We start from the raw sequence: 16,231 nt of genomic DNA on the forward strand, positions 1-16,231 counted from the left end.
GTTATCCTGGAAGACAAGTCATCAAAGAGAGAGAGGCCTCAACTCCACAGAGAAACCCAGTGTAAATGGATTTAACTGTGGATCCTTACGGTCTTGAGACTTTCAGAATTAAAAACCCTATGCCAGTGATTACCTGTGGTAAATGGTAAATGGTGCATTTATATAGCGCCTTTATCCAAGGCGCTTTACATAGATTGTGCATTACATTCACCCATTCACACACACATTCATACACCGATTGCGGCGGAAGCCATGCAAGGTACCAACCAGCACATCGGGAGCAATTTGGGGTTCAGTGTCTTGCCCAAGGACACTTCGACATGTAGACAGGAGGAGCCTGGATTCGAACCGCCGACCCATGCTCTACCTCTTGAGCCACAGTCGCCCCTTTAATGATAATGTAACATAAAATTACGATTTTACAATAAAATAAATTACAAATAAAGGTAAGAAAGCCTTCTAGCATGGAATTCTCCTTTAATGTAAATTGCTCTGGATTAAGAGCGTCTGCTAAATGCCTAAATTGTGGCAAAAAAAAAAGTTAAATATGCATACTGCATCAACTAATCTCCCAAGACAGATTCAGAGCTCCGCAGCAGAATCTGTCGACAACCCCTGTTACACCATGTAGTTTGTTGTTAGTAGGAATGAAAGACCCACGCACGAGTGAACGAGCCGACATCCGGTCTCTACACGCGGACTCAGGCGGTGACCCCAGAGGCAAATTCATAAGAGAAAACCTCTATCCATCCAAATAGAATTTAGTATCGTGCTTCTTCTCTAACTTTTCCATATGCCTGAAAATGTCTATTAAAAGACAAACAGTTGTGAGGTTTCTCACATTCAACAAGCTGTTCTTCTCAGTTGCAGAAGTGATTTTCACACCATCTACAATCTACATCTATGGTACCAGTGTCAGACTGCCTCTCTTGTCAAATCAACACAGTGAAATATATAATAATAATAAGACCTTCCTTTCAATGTTAGTACATAGTCATATAAAGTAAAACTACTTGTCAAATTTAGAGACAGATAAGATATCAATCCTATTGTATCCTTATATTGAATGAGTCATGTGGTACATAAAAGCTTGGTGTTTGGATCACCTCCAAATTCTGGGGTTCAGCCTTTGATTATGTTCCATTTAAGGTGTCGTATTAAATATTGTTTGCATACTCTGTTCTTTACTTATTTTCACAGTAACTTGCTTTATTTCAATGTTATCGCTCCTGTATTGTGTATTGTGCCTTCTGTAATCTCGGCATCATTGAAAATGAGGGCTCTGCCTTCAATGTATTTCCAAGAAAATAAATAAAGGTTGAATAAATTAGGGTGCTTTACATTTATGTAAATAGTACACAAATGTGGAATTTGGAACTATTGTTTCAATGCATGACATTCCATCCAGAATAATGCAGTGGAACTTGCTGTGCACCATCAAGCTTTTTTGAATTTTGGAAGCCAATCACAGGCAAACATAATGGAATACGATCATTTGTACCTAAGCTGGTGGGGGGTAAAAAGGTTGCTAGGGAGGTAGGTCTGGGAGGAAGGGGCGGATGTTTCCATGGGAAGATGTCAGAGAGTTGTCAGGGAGAAATGCTCAAAGGGCACCTTGCTTTAGTAAATGTGCTTGCTTTAGCTGTAATAAATGTGATTCTCATCTGAAATTATTTACATTTTAGGCAGGGTTTTGACAGGAATAGTTATCTGAACACGAGTCACATCGGCTCTTGGAGAATCACCTGCTTAAATAATGACTCACAATGCAGTGCATTTATTGGCAGACTACATTACCACCAGGATGAGGCATCATCTTCATAGTTTCAGGAGATGGCATAGTCTATCTATGGCACTGTATCTCAAACAGGGGTCCATGGCAAAATTGCAGGTGGTCCATGGGAACAGTTTTGAAAATGCTTAAAAAATTGTGTTTTTTGCGAAACCTTTCAATATGTTTAAACGTACGGTCATATATGCATACAAGCTTATGCCTTAAGTACAGAGGAGAGAGACTGAATAGTGCAATCTACCATGGTGTAAACGTTTCATTCTGCACCTCACATCACATGAAGAGAAGAGCTGAAGTGTGATCAAGCATTTGTGAAAGTTGGGTGTGGTTTTCCTGTTCCATTTCAAAAAAGTAATCATTCATACCACACATACCACAAAATCAGAAATGTGCTTAGAAGTTCACACACACACACACACACACACACACACACACACACACACACACACACACACACACACACACACACACACACACACACACACACACACACACACACACACACACACACACACACACACACACACACACACACACACACACACACACACACACACACACACACACAAATCTGCATACCTTCTTAAGCCTGCCTAGTAACGCAACAATGTGTTCATGTTGTTCACTGGAAGCCAGATCCTCTGCGGTCTTCCCATCCTAGAAGAGAGAAACAGACAAATGAGTCACTAGCCAGGCATGGGTCTTCAACAGGGGGTCCTCATAGTTAGTACCAAATCTTTGTGTGATAGGAACAGTTTATTTTATTTACATTAACCACTTGAACCCTAGCATCCCTATATTCCGAGGGGAACATTAGCCGACAATAGCAGATCTACAAGCTCACAGCACGTCGTAGCGCAACGTGAGACAGACAGACAGACAAGTTTATCAAAGTTTTCTTCAGAATTTGCATTTACACTTGCTATATGCCCACATCTAGTCAAACATTAGGGCAAAATGCATCATGAAGGTTCTATGCAGGCCAGTGTTGACAGTCAAGCATGCCAAAGTCAACCACTGGGACCTTTCCCTACTGGCCAACTCCACTGTGGCCACAGCCACCACCATCAAGAGCTTGTTTCACTGAGATAAAAAAATAATATTATTCAAATGTTCTATAATATTCAATATTCAGATGACTTGAGAACCACAAGCAATCACACTTGTTATATGAACAAAAACTTGATGACTGCTTTGGTAGGCTGGGGATGCTGTGTATAGGAATACTTGAATGTCAAACATCCAGTATATGGCTAAAAGAAACAGAGCTGTTAGCCAACACATTAAACCACCAGCTCGCCATGCTACTCATTCCACCTGACACAGCTAAACACAGTTGATACGAATAACAAGATTTCTGTTGACCAAAGAAAAAGCAATGTTTGCTAATATTACAAAGTGCAGCGGCCTAAAACTTGGAAGCAGATGTGATAATAATGTTGCAATGTTTACACTGTTTCATTACACTGTCACATGTTTGGAACAAAATGCCTCAAATCATCCAATTGCCATCAAAGGCATTTTGCCAAACATCACACACACTCCTATCCTCCTGGTGGAGACCTGTGCCCAGAAGGGCACTTTTTCTAGTTTATTTTTTTTTCTCTTTTTTTATTTTTTGTATTAAAAGAAAAAACAAATACAGTCGCAAGGACTATATTGTCATCCAAACCTTGCCGATGTAACTACATTTTAGAGAATATCTAGTACGGGTGTAATATTTATTTATTTTTTATTTTGTGTTTCCAGGAAGTAATTAAAAATAGAATTTTAAATAGGATGGTGATTTGGTGGTGATAATCTTTTTTAAATCCCCAAACAATTTCACCCAAACAAATCCACCCAAAACATAAAAAAAAAACACATTGTCGATTATTTGAACAGTCGTTATTAATAGAAATATAGTAATACATTTTCATTTTGGTCACCTTTACACATCCCTTAATAGCCCACTGATCATTCCTATCTAGTTTCATGAAAACCAGCCCATGGGGGCACCGATGGCCTGCCCTATGAGGCTAACGGCGGGGCTCCACCGGGCACGTTGCGTCTCCGTCGCGTGAGTCAAAAAATGAACCGGGGCAATTTTAATGCAGTCACGCAACGCGGGCAGTGGAGCCACCCTTCATTGATTAAAAAGGGAACATTCCCTGACGGTGACGGAGACGCGACGCTGACTCGCCCGGTGGAGCCCCGGTGTAAGGCTGATATTAATATAGGCTCTAATGCAGCCTGACAGCGAGTCGCAGGTCCAATTTCCGAGCCTGACAACCGTTGCTGCGTGTCACTCCCTGTCTCTCTCTCCCCGTTTCCTGTCACTCTTCACTGTACTATCCAATAAAGGCAGAAAAGCCCAAAGAACATATAAAAATCTGGCCATACCATGTTATTATTTTATTTATAGACACAAAAACACACAGACAGGAGAGATTACAATACCTTACCACACGTTTGCTGTGGTTAGATTGTTATACTGTGTTACACATGCACAGATACACACAAATCCTCTCACACACACACACACAGTACATCCATCTCCACAAATGGCCTAGCTGACAACTCTCTTTCATTTCCCCTTCTTCAGCATGTTGACACAGACACACAATAGTTCCAATGAGCCTCCTGTCAATCTCCCACTACACTGTCAATCTGTCATCGTGAAGCCCAGGCTTCTTCTTCTCTCTCTCTCTCTCTCTCTCTCTCACACTCACCCCTTTAACCAACCCTAAAGCCTGAGATAGATTGGCTATATGCTGTATTCTGTAGTATAAATCATAAACTCCAACCCTCTAAATGCTTAATCTGCAGATATTGTATTTAAATATATATTACGTATACTGTTAGACTGATTACCTATGATCCTAGATCCTAGCATTTGATGTATTACCCCATGTTTACCTTACGAAATTACTGTTAATCGCTCTGGATTAACACTGCTAAATGCCTAAATTGTAATTGTAAAATGTTAAATCTAAGATTAAGAAACCTTTCTTATTAAGTCTAAAGGCCAAATTATGCTTTGAGCCACAAGTGTCGACCGACACGTTGAGTTTTGAGCATTCATACTGCCGACATGACAGCATTGCCAAACTTGCCAAAAAAGAACATTAACTAACCCATCCAATTAGAGTATGCAACATTTCATGAATGACATTTTTCCAGAGATACGGTCAGCGGAGGTTCTCGGCATGTTTTGACGGCATGCAGCACGTCGGTCGACACAAGACACACACGCACGCACGCACGCAGAACATGATATCTACACTGGGGTGGCAGTGGCTTAGGGGTAGAGTGGCCGGATGGGAACCGTGAGATTCCCAGTTCGATCCCTGGCTCCCCCAGAGTTTGTGTCAAAGTGTCCTTGAGCAAGACTCTGAACCCTAATTGCTCCCGATGTGCAGGTTGTCTGTGTGAATGGGTGAATGCAATGCACAATCTATGTAAAGCGCTTTGGATAAAAGCGCTATATGAATGCACCATCTACAAATGGTCCAAATGGCTCCTGAAAATATTACCAAAACATGATTGATATGGAACAGAATATGGATCTCTCTCTCTCTCTCTTCTCAGAAAAAGCCAGTGACCATGAGCCACAGCAGAATGAATTATATATCCCAATACCTGCTCTCTGGATTAAACATGCAGTGCCTAAGCCATCATACAATATTAATAAGAAGAGAATAGCACAGTGAGAAGGAAAAAACTCAACTGGCACTTTCCATTCAGACGATTTAATCTTTAAAGCGACAATCCGGGAGTTACTGTAGTATAGTATGTTAATAAAATATAACTAGCACATCTGAGGTGGTTGGAAGTGGTCTCCCAGTCCCTACTCTTCCATTGAGACATTTTGACCCTGTTGTTAGGTAGGACATGGGTTTTTTCCAAGAACACTAGACTAGACCACACACACAGGCTTGTGGAACAGAGCATCATTCTCTGTTATATGATATGACAACTCTACAGCTCATGAGGAAACTAGAGCTTCAAGGCATGCAACAGAATCACTTTCTGTTCAGTCTTGTGCCACCTTTTGTACCTCTTGCTCTGCATAATGCATTATTAACTTATTGTGTCTGACAGATTTGTTTGTAGGTGTCACATTAGGTTGGGAACTGTATACCCATACCTTGACAATGTCCACTTAAATATCTGACATTTGAATTGACATGCGGTGAACATGGAGGTAGATAGAATGAGTGACTATACAACACAAGATCTTTCCATAGGTGAATGCAGTTGCAAGCATGTTTTCATGACTAAAACACAGCCACGAGCATATCGCTGTCCGGCAGAAACCTTGTTTGTCCAAAACTATTACTTTTCAGGAAAAATAACCTGTGTTCCAATAGATCTTATGTAGTTATTATTTAGACACAAGCACTGTTAATAAAAACACACATACACAGACTTAACCACTTTCGACCTCCCTATTTGGTGCATGTCATAGGCAAACATATTCCAAAATGTTGAAGAATCTTTCAAAATGTTTCAAAATAGTAGCACTAGCAGAGCTACAATCTCACATGTTTCATCGTGATGTGTTGTGAGCTTGTCGAGGTGTATTCATACAATAAATGATCACATAGGGCATTATGAAAAAACATAAAAAGATGAAATTGACAATGTTTCTGTCTGACAACGACAATATGACGGTGGAAGAGACACAGGTATCTTTAGGCCAATCAGCTCTGAAAACAATCAAATCAGTTTTGGATGGAATGGAGTGCAACTCAGTTTTAAGAGAGCGGTCCTAATATTTAGACACTTGGTTCGTTCTTTGTGCTGCAGCGGAAGCCTGCATATTAAACCCTCCTCTGAGAGAAAGATCTGTCATCAGCTTTTCTGCTTTCATTTACCATATTTGATGCAAACTAGCTCAAGCAGAAAATTAACTATCCGAACCCTCATTGCACAAATAAGCCCTAATTTGAACGTCCACAAATTGAGCCAAGAAGAGATGAGCTCAGCTGAGACGTATAGAGCTACAGTATGCCATACAGTATGCCATATGGTTCATCCATAATATTTTTCGGAAGCACGTCAAAGCCACCCATTGAAACCTCTGCTGGTGACAAGTCCTTGTTCCTCTCTGCATGCTAATGCATTCTCATCTCTACTGGACAGCAAAGCTATTCAGCTATGAACACACTGACGCAGCATCATTAATCACATAACCAGAAGAGGCTCTTGACCAACCAACGCTTATGCCCGGAACACTGAAGCAATACAAAAGTGCTTTCATGTCCTGTTGCAAACACACCTTCAATACACGGCCATAGAATAATATTCATGCCATGAATAGAAAATAACACACTTTGGCTTTATAGTTACCCCCACACACATATTCTTGACATGAGCAATGCATCAAACAGTGTTCTCTGCAGAACATGAATAGGCCTGTCACAAGTCACAACTATTACGTAATCGCCTAAATTATTATTTTGCGCAATCATCAATTGCTAGTTTCCATGTTGAAAAATGTTCATATATTTTCTAAAAGGTTTTTCAAAAATATTATAATTTGTGTTTATGCTTAGTATAAAGTTATTAAATATGTCAGTCGTTTTTTTTAATTTGTTATATCTGCCCTGTGGAACAGAAATGTAATTTTGATTCCTTTGTTCAACGACAAAGCACAATTACAATTGTTAACTGGAATTATTTGTGTCAATTAATCGTCATGTAACATTTCATAATCGCGAACATTGATAAAGCCGTTGTAATGACTTACATTGGTGATGGCATCGATGTTGGCTCCAGACAGGCAGAGATGGCGAACCACCTCCAGACCACCATTGTTGGCTGCCAGGTGAAGAGGAGTTCTCCCGTACTGGACAAAGAAACAAGATGGAACACGCTTGTTCACTCTGAGGTTACACACAAGTCAAATACCCATACAAATATTTAATTATAGGCAAAAGTGGAGAACAGCCTGATGTCAATACCTTTTTTTCTTAAATCAATACAATGCTCCACTCTGTCAAAGTGAGGAGAATGCAACTAATGAGCACAAGATATCATATATAATTTGAAAAATGTGACATCTAGGCTGAGAAAATGAAAGTATTATTAACGCATTATTGAATATTACTTAGGTGATAAGTCATCATGCACATTTTATTGCAAAATAGTCAATTTGGTGGTTTCAGCATTAGAGCCAAGCTTTAAGGTGTTGTTTACCACAGCAACAAACTTTATCCACTCCATGACAAACTACTGTTATGTTGTTCCTGCTGAGACTGCTGCATTGATTCAAACATTTTCGTTCACCACAAACAGAAATGCAGACCAAGCTCCCAGATCCGTCTGCATTTCGCCACCCATGTGATATGACATTTCAGAAACTGAATACATGCCGACAACAACAATATGAATAAATCAAAACATAGGCTAGTATTGCTCCTTCCTGATGCACATCGCCACCCAAAATGTCTCCCCGTGTGAAAGCTGAGAGGGTTTAGGCTGTCTGTGAAAAGCAACCCCGTCTCAGAATACATTAAAGTACTTGGTGTCAAAATAGGATGCGGCTTCAGAAGAGACAGAGGAATGTTGTGGGAAGTGGTGCGCATCACAGGCTTACAGCAGGCAGGCATCATGTGCCTTCACATAAAAAACGGGTGAGGTGGGAGCTGCCGTTAAGAAAACGTTGGGCTTCATTTCAGCATGTCTATACTTGCTCTAATTGGTATTTTTTTAATATATATATATACATATGTACATATGTACTTCTATCCAATGTTTTAATACGTTGAATAAGTTGTAAAAATCAAAAAAGGAAACACATTAGCTTCACTCTGATTAGGTTTAATCACAGGGCACAATTACTGTGTGATTATAGAGTAATTAACCATAATGTATGCCAATTTATGATCCGTAAACAGAAACCGTGTGAGACAGGGAGAGTGAGCTTTGGGTTCCTCTCTCTTTGCCACATGCATTCCCCTCACCATGTGAACAAAACAACAATCTAAATGGTAATTGTTCAATCAAAGCCATATTGTGGTTGAGAAGTCTGGGAGAAAAACAGGAGCTGTATTCCATTTCACTCAGTGACTTTTTATTTTTGACATTTGTTTTCCTCACAATTTAGTCCTTATGCCAATTTGCGCTTACCTGTTTATTCTAGTTGCTTGTAACTGCTGCTAAACTAGACAACCACGTGTCTACGCATGATGTCAAGATGTCCTGGCATTGAGGTGTTTAACAGAGGAAGGACGTAACAACGCAATGTGGAGGAACACTCTGAAATTCTGACTAAGCAAGACTACGGAAATCACCCTCCCTGGTTGCACGGCTTCCCATTGTGCTCATTTGGATGCCTGGCCAAGCCGAAGACACTGCAAATAATTAAAACCTCTAGTCTCCGTGGTGGTGGGCAGGAACTTTACCCGAGCGAGTCCATTAAAGACTGAATGTCCTCCATTTCGAAAAAGGCAGAAGATCAAAGTCACATATATGCACGCAGTCTCCTCTGCATTCCAACCACCTGTCCTTCCTTTCTCTGTTACTGATCACTAGTTCAATGCAGACTACTTCTCTGCATTCCAACCATCTGTCCTGTCTCTGTTACTGATCACTAGTTCAACCCGAGACCAGAGCTTGATATCTGACAGCAGCTGCCAGTGTGTTCATGCACTGGTTGCACTGGTTCTCAAAGTGGGGTCCAGGGGTGATCTACAAGCTCTACAAGGGGGTATCTGCAATTAGTTATTTCTGAAACACATAAACAATCTTGAAGGATTGTGAAAATGTCAGTGTCCTTGGCACAAAACATTCAATTTGGGAGTCCCCCGACATGAAAGAATATCGGAGAAGTGCTGGAGTAGTGAAGCCGTGCTCTCCTGACCTTGTTAGCCAGATCCAGGCTGGCCTTGGCGTGGCAGATGGCCGTGACGATGGGCAGGTTGCCGTCCTTGCAGGCGATGTGCAGCGGCGTGTTGCCGTGGCGATCCTGCTGGTCTACGTGGCAGTGGTGTCTGAGGAGGCAGCGGACCACCTCCACCTGACACCTTCTGACCGCCAGGTGGAGCGCTGTGTGGCCGTCCTGGACAACACACACACACACACACACACACACACACACACACACACACACACACACACACACACACACACACACAATGTTGAACTCTTACTTAACCCATTAAGATCTGAGGCCGATTCTACAAATTCCTTCACAACAAGCGTTATGCTATATATATACATATATATATATGTATATGTATATGTATATGTATATGTATATATCTATGTTTATACATGTAAAATCGAATATTATGTTTTATATTCAAATATAATTCCCCCCCCCCCCCCCCATATTCAATGAATATTCGAAATTCAAATAATGATTTACCAGCCGTAATAGCCAATCATCAATTGCGATCCAACGTGTTGTGAACTAGTACATGCGTTATTTGTGGCAGGCGACAGCGTCATAAGACGGCCTGTCCCAAGCGAGACGTAGCTCGATGGTGGGGGTGAGTGCTGCTACCTTGTCTGTGCCCTCCATGTCGGCTCCGTTCTTCACCAGGCATTCCACGATGTCGCTGAAGCCGCGCGCCGAGGCCGTCAGCAGGGCGCTCTCACCCTCGCGGTTCCTGGCGTCCACCTGGCACCCCGCCTGGCAGAGGGCGTGCGCCACCGCCGAGTAGCCATGCCAGGCAGCACAGTGCAGCGGGGTCTCCTGCTCCTGGAATGACAAGACAAAACGTAGACACGGATACAGTTATATCTATCTATTCATTCACAAAAAAACGTCCGTCCGTCCGTCCGGGGTGTGTGTGTGTGGTGTGTACCTACCCTGTCGGCCAGGTCAGGGTTAGCCTGGATACTGCAGAGGTAGCTGATCACGTCCACATTGCCGTAGCGTGCCGCCACATGGAGCGCCGTTTCCCCACACTGCACACCAGACAGAGAAACGTTAAGTAAACCATTACCTGATGCCCACCGGCACTACAAATGCTGTGTCAGCTAAAATGTTAGCTTTTAATGAAACAGAAACAAACAAACTAATTAACGTGATCACGTTCTCTAAGGCAGCGGTCCCAAAAGTTTGTTTATATAGCATCAAAATCTGTTTAACAACATTAACCCAATTTTATACTTTGACTATGTAAAAATAGACGATCTACAAGCTCACAATGCGTTAGCCTGGCTAATAAGCCAGACTCAAATCACACTGTCGTGTGATATTTGAGTCTGGAGATGCTGTGTATGGATCTTGTTTCCCGGGGGGCGGGTTCAAACATTTTCTCTTTGACGCAATTGGTTAGAGCTACTGTCAGTCAAAGGTCTCAAGCATTGAACGTTACTGTACCAAAGCCCGCCCATATTGCATACCGTGTCCCGATTGGCCACACCAGTTCTCTGGTGTAGGAAATGGGCGTACAATTGAGCCTCTCCAGACCGTAATCCGCCGGCAGGCAATTTTGTTTTGCCAACGGCTGATTCGGTCTGGCTTATTAGCCAGGCTAACAATGCGTCACATTGGGACGTGTTGTTAGCATGTAGTGTGGCTATTTTCCAAACATTTAGAAAATCTAGTAAAATCTGTGAAAATGTTTGCATTTAAAAAAAAAAATGTATACACAAATCTTCTCTTATGGGGGTCAGTAAATCTTTTCAGATGGGGGACTACATACCATATCAGATTAGGGGTCCTTGACATGAAAAAGTTTGAGAACCACTGCTGTAAGGTCCACAGTAATAATAGTTCTAGATTTCAATGTATTCATTGAAATCTAGTGCTGTCACCATCTTCATGTCAGCAATAATCACAAACAATAAGGGGGGTTGCTTCTGCTGCTGCTGGGGTGGAGAGGGGGGGGGGGGGGGGTTGCTGGGGTTAGACTGATTCTAAAAATGAGACAACGCCTCGGGATTTTCCTTTTTAGTCTTGACGAAACCAGCATCACAAGAAGCAGACTCACGCACGCACGCACGCCACACACACACACACACACGCACACGCACACACACACACACACACACACACACACACACACACACACACACACACACACACACACACACAGTCTGTTAGCCGTTCCCTGCAAGGCTTGTTTCTATAGCAACAGCATATAAGCGGATGAAAGAGAGAGTAACTGGTTTTCTCCGCAGGTAGCTGCTGCAGTGTGCTGTGTATGGCTGCTGTGTGTAACCATGTATTTGTGAAGGTGTGATGTGTGACTTTTTAAATTAAAACAGGTTTGAAGAGCGTGGAGTATGTACTGACTGAGATTAATGAATGAGAGTAATGCCAGAATGTTTGTGGTGGGGGTGGGGGTATACAAGTTAGAGAGAGGAGAGGGAGAGCGAGCTAGGTACTCAAGGTACCTTATCTTGAACGTCCAGAGGACACTTCTTTTCATGCAGGAATTTCAGGGTCTCGACGTGGCCGTGTCTCGCTGCGTAATAGATAGCGTTGGCTCCACTCTGCATGGGACGAGAGAAGAGAAGAACTCTAAGGCATTTATCACACTCCCTGCAAACTGTTGATATCTTCTCTTGGCAAGAGCGTCCTTGGCACGTCAGTTCTCAGATGGAGCAGCGATACTGCGTGCAAGTACTTAGGGATACACTAATTGCACTTGCATCGTGGGTTAGGCTAATTAACTGTGAAGATAGCTGATTTTACAGTGCAGATTGGGGATCCAGAGATAACGGTCGTACCAAATGGGGGTCAGAGGCCTAATGCATATCAAACAGGGGGTACTTGAACTTAAAAAGGTTGAGAATCCCAGGTCTGCAGTGTTCTGCCGACAGGATACTGATAGATGAAGTCTGTCACCTTATCGTGAGCCTGGATCTCTGCGCCTTTACTCATCAGCACCTGGACGATCTGAATGTTACCGCCACCAGCTGCAATCAGGAGGGGAGGGGTCCCATGCTGAAACACACACAACACACACACACACACACACACACACACACACACACACACACACACACACACACACACACACACACACACACACACACACACACACACACACACACACACACACACACACACACACACACACACACACACACACACACACACACACACACACACACACACACAATTTAAGTGTTAATTTCAGTGTTCAAATTGACAAGTATAATACAATTAGATTTTCTTTAAAGGGCAGCTTCACCGATATTTGACGCCCTTTATACTGGAAACTCTCAGACTGTCTACGTAAGATGAAGGCCAAGTTTTAAGTTTCTGCCAGTGTGAGCCCTCAAAGGACAAAGGACAAACAGTGACATTCCCCAGCAAAGACTCTGTATTCACAACAACAACCCACATTTAGTTGGATATCAGTGTGGTAGTGGAAACACAAGACCAAAACACAGAGAACGGATGAGAGCAAGAGTCAAGAGAGGAAGGAAGAGAGAGGGCGAGACAGAGTGAGACAGAGAGAGGGAGATACAGAGAAGTAGTCCAGAATCCATCCAGGCAGCTGGCTGCCTCCTAGCAATGTACATCGTTCCATTTCTGTCTTAACTTCCTGTCTCTTTGTTTTCCCGTTCTTTAACGCCTGCCCCCTTGCACTCTGTGTGACTTGACGTATGGTCCTTCTCCATCTTTCTCTCTTTGCCCGTCCCGTCTCATTGCTCACTCGCCTTTCGTTCATACTTGACTGAGCCCCTTACCATTACATCCCCCACCCACGCCCCCCGTCAGCTGTCAAACAAACAGCCTTTCCTCCCTGTCAAGAGTGGAAGCCAGCGAGCCGCTGGAAGAAGGGAGAATTCATGGTTGCCTGCGAGATTTGCTTGCCAGAAATAAACAAAACAAGAGGAACCGTTAGTTAGTTGTTCTTTTGTGAGGGGTGTATGCTTTGTCAGCAGACTTTCCGTCAATGATGTTGGGCACCGAAAATAGCCAAATAGCAAATAGCCAATCTACAAGCTAGCAACAAGTCGGCAGGCGGCACGTTGTGAGAATGTAGATCAGCCATTTTCTCCAAATGATGTAATGTAATGTGACATGACATTAGTAGATAATACCCATTCAGGCTGGGAAAAGGCCCTTGGTTTTGTGTTTGTGGGAGTGTGTCACCTTGTTGGGCTGGTTGACGTCGTAGCTGGTCAGGGAACCCAGCAGGTGTTGGAGGCCGGGCACGTTATCATCGTTGATGGCGTGGATAATGGCCTTCATCACGAAGGAGTCTTCCTCATCCTATATGGGGATTGACAGCCACTGATAAATGAAATATTTTGCTTGTCATTCGTCATTTAAAACCCCGATAACAAGCTGAGTGCAGCATGTTGTCCCTCTCATGCTCTCTCAGGTTATGTCTCTCTCCAATGACATTTCTCTTGCTCTCACAAATTTACCGTCTCTGTCCCTTCTTCTTATAGGCACCAAGTCTGGGTAACAGACGACCTCATGCAGCAGCCACACAAATTCACCAAATTCAGCAATTAATTCTTCCATCGCTGCCGTTCAGATGAATAACAAGGCAAGCAGAACTCATTAGAATCTTTCTCAGGCGCCAGCTAGGCATGTGACCCAATAACCTTCAAACAGCATCAGTGGAACAGCACCGAAATGAGCCGGAATGCTCTGCTGCACAGATACAAGGAAAGAGAAAAATACATCAAAGAGAAAGGAGGAGGGAGGCAAGGAGAGGAGTGTGTGTGTGTGTGTGTGTGTGTGTGTGTGTGTGTGTGTGTGTGCGTGCGTGCGTGCGTGCGTGCGTGCGTGCGTGCGTGCGTGCGTGCGTGCGTGCGTGCGAGCGAGCGAGAGAGAGAGAGCACGGGTGTGCGGATGTGTGTGTGCAAGGGAGTTTGCCCAGCCATGCGGAACACATTCTCCAACTTCATCTCGCTGCCAGGGCAGTGGTGATCTCTCGGGCCAACCAGGCAGGCACATGACACAGACGTGGACCAGCGGTCCACCTCCGCCAGCGGCTGCCCTGGGAGTGTATCGTTTTAACTGGCATCTTGCAGTTAACAGCTTTATATTGAATACAACCTTCTACATTGTTTGTAGATTGTGCAGCTATTGTTTTTGGTTTGTTTTCAAATTGAAAGTAACAATGTGGTACTGTTTATTACTGTATTACAGAGCAGTGGTTCTCAAAGTGGGGTACGGGGACCTCCCAGAGGTTCTTAACCGTTTCCGTCCATCTGACGTGACCACACGTCATAGGGAATCCAATCGACGGATTGGACGTGTGTACACGTCCTAGCGCATCCTCAGTGATATCAATATTCTGAAATGTTCTCTTTTTATTTTTTCAGTCGGAGTCTCGGCCACCCTACGCTTCGCTCTACGGTCATATAGCTTCCCGTTCACTAGCCTGGTAGCGCGGCAGAAAGAAAGCTTCGTCTCTCCTAATCCAGGGCGCTCTCCGTGGTTTTGAGCTGATGGATATACTAGCGCTTCATTTCTGCTCCTCATCGGCCTCTCGTTCAAAATATGAACGCTTTTTGGATCATGTATCGTATAAATCAAATCGAGAGCAAGGTAAGCTAGCTAGTGTTTCAGAGTAAAAGCGGCCATGTCTTTCCGGCACCCCAGAGCTCCTATTTTGAAGGAATCCCGGCGCTGATTGTGTTAAGGGGGTTCCTGGGGTCCCCAGCTAAATTAGTTTACATAGCATCAAAATCAGTTCAACCACTTTAACACTACATCGGCTATTTGAAAACAGCCGAAACATTGGGGGTCCCTGGCACAAAATATTTTCTGAAGGGGGTCCACAGCCAAAAGCATATTAATTTGGGGTCCTTGACATTAAAATATTCGAGAAGCACTGCTCTCACAGCCAGAGGTTGGCCCTTTATGAACTCCACTAGCAGTGTGTAGTCTGTGCATCACAGAATTGTAAATAAAACGTCTGGGTTTCCGAGGCTACAGAATTGTGACATTCTCAGTTCAAGAAAAGATAAATAAATAAATGAAAGCTATATTGTTGCGACGCACTCTCTAATGTGCAACTATAAACTAGGGAGTGTGCATACAAAGTTGTACACAGATCGGTGCAGTTGGCCTGTTATAGCGCCACCATGAGGGTAATTTGAAAAATGTTAAGTGCCGTTTCTTCCACGGCCTAGTGGGAATGTGTGTAAAATTTCACAGAAATCGCACGCTGTGTTCATGATTTGAGGCATTTTGCCAAAATGGACCAATCCCGCAAACTTTGGAAGGCAATCCTAGCCAATGGGGAATTGGGGATGAAATATGGGGAAGCAGACAGGTCCGTGTTGATCACATGACTATAGAGATAGTGTATACCGATTTGCATGATGTATGGCTAAAATGTGTAATATAAAGAAATGTGTTTTGCAAACATCGGCCTCATGGTGGCGCTATAACAGGCCGTTGTGGAGAAATTGGAGCAGAGGTTTGTCGTTGGCATCCAGGGAGTGTGTGTGTGTGCACAGTTTGGCATTGACCGGGCCAACGGTGCCGGAGATTAGCTGTACACAGACGGACGGTCG

The 16,231-nt window shown here is 43.3% G+C and overlaps 1 protein-coding gene across 2 annotated transcripts in view; it reads right to left on the bottom strand.

Moving 5' to 3' along the window:
* dapk1 (death-associated protein kinase 1) overlaps window positions 1-16,231 on the bottom strand; it is a 100,626-nt gene that overhangs the window by 22,403 nt on the left and 61,992 nt on the right. The window contains exons 12-19 of one of the 2 annotated variants that reach the window (XM_079516403.1): window positions 13,845-13,964; window positions 12,585-12,683; window positions 12,131-12,229; window positions 10,595-10,693; window positions 10,287-10,484; window positions 9,642-9,839; window positions 7,527-7,625; window positions 2,372-2,449 (exon numbers count right to left, since the gene is read on the bottom strand). In XM_079516403.1, coding sequence (XP_079372529.1) covers window positions 2,372-2,449; window positions 7,527-7,625; window positions 9,642-9,839; window positions 10,287-10,484; window positions 10,595-10,693; window positions 12,131-12,229; window positions 12,585-12,683; window positions 13,845-13,964 — 990 coding nt within the window. The remainder of the gene's footprint in view (window positions 1-2,371; window positions 2,450-7,526; window positions 7,626-9,641; window positions 9,840-10,286; window positions 10,485-10,594; window positions 10,694-12,130; window positions 12,230-12,584; window positions 12,684-13,844; window positions 13,965-16,231) is intronic. The other variant, XM_079516404.1, reaches the window with a different exon arrangement.

Source organism: Electrona antarctica, assembly GCF_951216825.1.
Source record: "Electrona antarctica genome assembly, chromosome: 12".
NCBI lineage: Eukaryota > Metazoa > Chordata > Actinopteri > Myctophiformes > Myctophidae > Electrona > Electrona antarctica.